The 4,755-nt window shown below is 32.5% G+C and overlaps 1 protein-coding gene across 1 annotated transcript; it reads right to left on the bottom strand.

The window, feature by feature from the left end:
- Positions 1-2,070: 2,070 nt before the first annotated feature.
- Positions 2,071-3,981, bottom strand: LOC143601635 (uncharacterized). The gene is made up of 8 exons (XM_077078998.1): positions 3,970-3,981; positions 3,087-3,173; positions 2,921-2,991; positions 2,810-2,831; positions 2,612-2,703; positions 2,441-2,525; positions 2,210-2,341; positions 2,071-2,124 (listed from the first exon to the last, which is right to left on the bottom strand). Exons 1-8 carry the CDS (start codon positions 3,979-3,981, stop codon positions 2,071-2,073), a joined length of 555 nt encoding a protein of 184 aa, XP_076935113.1.
- Between the last annotated feature and the right edge of the window lie 774 nt (positions 3,982-4,755).

The following is a 4,755-nucleotide window of genomic DNA, read 5'->3' as shown; positions in this document are numbered from 1 at the left end:
GTTTAAAAAAATAATCACTTAGCGTTATATATTGCATATATATTATCACTCTAACATATATGTATATCATTATCATTGAAAATCAGTTTTAATAGATTGTATGTTGTATCTTATATAATATTACTAATTATTATAACAATATAAAAAGACGTAACAAAACTTGGAAGATGGAAATAAGAACAGGGGTGCCACGCATCTGTTTAATGCCACTAAACAATCATTTTAAGATACCACGTTTCTAGTTAATTGCCATTCTTCATACGTTTAACCAACTACTAAACTAATTATATATATACATCTCAATCTCTAATTTATTCATGGTTCACACAAGATCCGTAACTACAAATATATATACTTCTTTATTCACACAAGGGGTTAGGTCTTGTTTATATATTTAAAACGAGAGCAATATGAAGAGCATATATAGCGAGAGAGACGGTAGTAAATATGGCGGTGAGGCGGTGACACTAGTGAACACGGGTCTCGTGTATTGTCAAGTCAACTTATCAACGACAGAAATGGAGATGCATGGTTGCGCCAAAAACTTTTATCCCAACGGACAACCCTCTAAAGTCTCGACGGACAGCCGTCAAAATAACGTCGAGGTATTATTGTGTCTCGAAGTTGGTGCCGAGCCCCAACGTTATTTTAAGTCCCATGAACCTTGAAGTTAATTATGTCAAGATGGAGTCCGGACGCCACTCTGGAGCTCCAATGTTTTGTTCCCCCGACAACCGACGACGTGCAGTAGAAATACTCTTTGATCATCTTTAAGCACTATACTCAAATAACAGTTGTAAGGTAGTGATTATGTCTAAGTTGTTATTTTATTATATTTTAAGGCTTAGATCCTAGTTTTAGGTATAGCCTAGACCTTGATCAAGATCTATAAATACAGAGGATAATTTGAAATAATATTTCTTTAAATTAAGAAATATAATATACATAAGGATATAGTTAAAATATTATTTATTCATGATTAAGAAAAATAAGTTTTTACCTACAAGGGGCATAGTCAAAATAGTGTTTCTTCATAATTAAGAAAACATAAGATTTTATATATCAATAAAAATGACGTTTCTTCTTGAAGAAGAAACATAACACATGATTAGCAAATAAAAAGAAAGATTTTAGATCTAAAGATTTTATTCAAACAAAAGATCAATCAAGGTTTAAAGTTATCAAAACCAGACTAAAGGTCTGTAGCCGGATCAAGAGACAATCCGAATATTTATACAAACCTTATTTTATTATAGGTCAATCATTCATTCATAAAGGGTTTTCAAACGAGATCATCACATCTTTCAGAACAGACAATCACAGGTGAATACGTTAAACCTTTTTCACTCAAGATAAACGGGTTGTTTATCTTAAATAAAGTCAGTCAAATAAAGATTTATGGGATTACGTGATCCCTATTAAAATATAAGATAGAAAATAAAAGCAACTCGGACCGAGTACACATGTGTCTGGATCCAAACATAATCAATCTAATCTATCAATCAAGGCTACGTGGCCGCAGACTAGAGATCATAATAAAAGTTCTCCAATGGGCATCAGTTCCCAATGGGCGTCAGTTCCCAAAGGGCGTCAGTTCCCGGAGAACCGTAATTGTGTGTGTATGGCAAGTCGTACAAATCCTAGAAATAATAGACGTTTCTGCTGAGATTGTTTCACAAAAACTATCTTGTCAGTCAAAGAAAGATTTATAAAATGTTTTTAGAGTCAACGATTCGCCAGCATATCGCTGACGTATTTCCCCCCAAATATTACAGGAAATAAAGTTAGCACATATAGCATGGAATTATAGCTAACTCATGGAGATAGATGCCCGCAAGGTAGAGATGGCTCAATATTTTAAATTATTAAAATATTGCAAACATATTTAAACAAGTTTTATAAAATCAAACCCTCGAATATCTATTATTCGAGAAACTTTCTATTAAATCAAATATTTTATTATATTTTACAAATGAACTAATGTTTCAAAATATAAACTAATATTTTATTATAAACTAAGGACTTCCGCTAAAAATCTGATAAAATTTCAAAACAGGTACCAACTATTGGTCACACGTCTTCCTCAAAAGGAATATTTGCACATCCATTAGCACCCAACGGAATCTATGCATCACACACAATAAGTAATAAAGTTGCTTCAATATAATATAAATTTCATATAACATAAACTAATATTAATAAATCAGACGTAGTTGTAATTTTCGACCCATAACAACTTCCACTTCGTGGGCTGAGGCGTATGTTGTTCCCCGACCAATTCTTTAAACTTTTGCATAAGAAAATCAGACTCACTCTTTACAAAGAAGAAACCTTCTTCAGCCTAAGTATAAAGTAAAACAATACAAGATTTAGGTTAAAGCATATATTTTTGAAAAAAGATAATGTTTTTAAAAAAGAGAGTGAAAAGTTTGCATTTTACCGAGGTTCTCTTCCGATAATCCATTAACGAACCAATTTCATGTATTACACATCTTTCCTGCATATATGAAACAAAAACATGATAACTAACAAGAAAAAATGGATAAAAAAAGTCATCATCATCATCCTCATCCTCATCATGGATAAAAAAAGTCATAATTAATGAAATTACCTTAAGGTGGCGATAAATGGTAGGAAAATGTCTCTTTGCAATCCACCTTCATAAAGATTGTCGAGAGCACGGTATGATGTAGCAACAAGTATCTATACTTCCATCACAAACACAAAAATAAACCGTGCAACTTTGCTTTAAACTTATAATGGAACACAAGTAAGAAATCAGAAAATGTACAAATCATTAGTTACTTACAGCACCATTGTTAAAAAGATGTCTGAATAAATGGTTTAGTACTAAAGCATCGGGACTTATAATGGAACACAAGTAAGAAATCAGAAAATGTACAAATCATTAGTTACTTACAGCACCATTGTTAAAAAGATGTCTGAATAAATGAAATGGTTTAGCACTAAAGCATCGGCTACATCATTAACCTAGAAATAACATAAGCGGGAGGATAATCAACGATCCGTAAAGTCAACGAAACCCTGGCCACAAAGTTGCGTATAATTTATGAATTCCATCATACCATGAACTCATCTAAGCATAATAAGATGGATTCATCCGATATCTCTCCTGCAACGACTTCAAGTGGATCAGACACACCTCTGTGTTTCTGCATTGTGAATTACAACCATATTATTAAAGAATAATTTAGTCATTTCTAAAAACATTAGCAAAAAGTTCACCTCCATTCGTCTGTCAGCGAATCGAACGTTCGATAAACCATTCGGCTAGAAGTTCGTTTATTTAATAAACAAATGAACTTTATTTAATAAAGGTATGAACATGAAAAGCTTTTGTTCATTTAGTTATCGAACAAACATACACATGTCTCGTTTTTTCACGTCTCGTTTTTTCACCTGTGTTCGTGAAGATTCATTTGAATTCGTTTATGCTCGTTCGTTTGCGTTTATTTATGTTCGTTGATATATATATATATATACTTTATTTAATAAAGGTATGAACATGAAAAGCTTTTGTTCATTTAGTTATCGAACGAACATACACATGTCTCGTTTTTTCACCTGTGTTCGTGAAGATTCATTTGAATTCGTTTATGCTCGTTCGTTTGCGTTTATTTATGTTCGTTGATATATATATATATATATATATATATAAACTTTTAGGCCCACTACAATCCTGTAAAACTGAAGGAATAATTTTAATTATTGACCTACCTTTAATTTGGCTTTGAAAAGGTCGAGTGCAGGTCCTTAAATGCCCCCCGCACAAGTTCAGAAACTTGTAAATTCGATTGTGGGGGTTTACGATTAAAAAGATGCATCAAGCAATTATTTTATTACGACATGGCATGAAAACCTAGAAAACGAACCCGATATGTACCCATGGCTCAAAATTTCCTTAGATATAAAGCTACCCGGACTTGAAACTCGATCAAAACTACTTACCCGAACCGACATGTCAATACCAGTGATCTTCAAGCAATTAAAAATTATTGTTGCAATCACAAAAAAAAATCATTCATATCATATGTAAAAGCAATGGCATAACTAAACATTAAATATGCAACGAGTTTATAGATGGAAAACTGTACCGCATCAGCAGAAACAAAATCCAGCTTGTTGGTCAAATTCTTTCTTCTGTTCTCCAAAATTTTTTCACCGCGTCCACAAACAAACCTTAGCAATAATTCAAACCCTAATTTATTTATATTAATTTGGTTTACTTTAGTTTATGCAATATGTCTTCTGCTTAATACAGATCAACTATGTTTATCACTCCAATCGAATTGATTACCTCCACAAAAGCAAACCGAATAACAATGGCAAATCAAATTGACAAAATTGGTGAAGATGCCAACATCGTATTCGTATTCAATCCCATTTTTTTGTTGAAGAAGTAATCTGTATGATAGTCAAACATTCTTAGAAGCACAGAAGGCAAGCAAAACAGGAACATATAACACATTGTTATATGGGTACAAAATAGAAAAAAGAACATCTTACCTTATAATACGAATTGGTTTAGTTAGAGACAAACATCTTACCGATGAAATCAATGGAAACTGAAACCACCTGTTAGGAATTCAATTAAAACTGAAATCAATTGAATGCCCATTCGTACCCTAATCAAGTGCCAGTGGGATTGTAACAGTCGACGACGATTCATAAATCAATTGAATAGCCTTGATTGTTTGAAGATGAAATTAATTGGGGACGTCAGGGCATTAATTA

Source organism: Bidens hawaiensis, unplaced genomic scaffold (genome assembly GCF_021521415.1).
Source record: "Bidens hawaiensis isolate Kalapana, Puna unplaced genomic scaffold, B.hawaiensis_p1.1 tig00056870_1, whole genome shotgun sequence".
Taxonomy (NCBI): domain Eukaryota; kingdom Viridiplantae; phylum Streptophyta; class Magnoliopsida; order Asterales; family Asteraceae; genus Bidens; species Bidens hawaiensis.
Note: the sequence above shows the minus strand (reverse complement) of the source record. Positions and strands in the feature narration are given on the sequence as shown.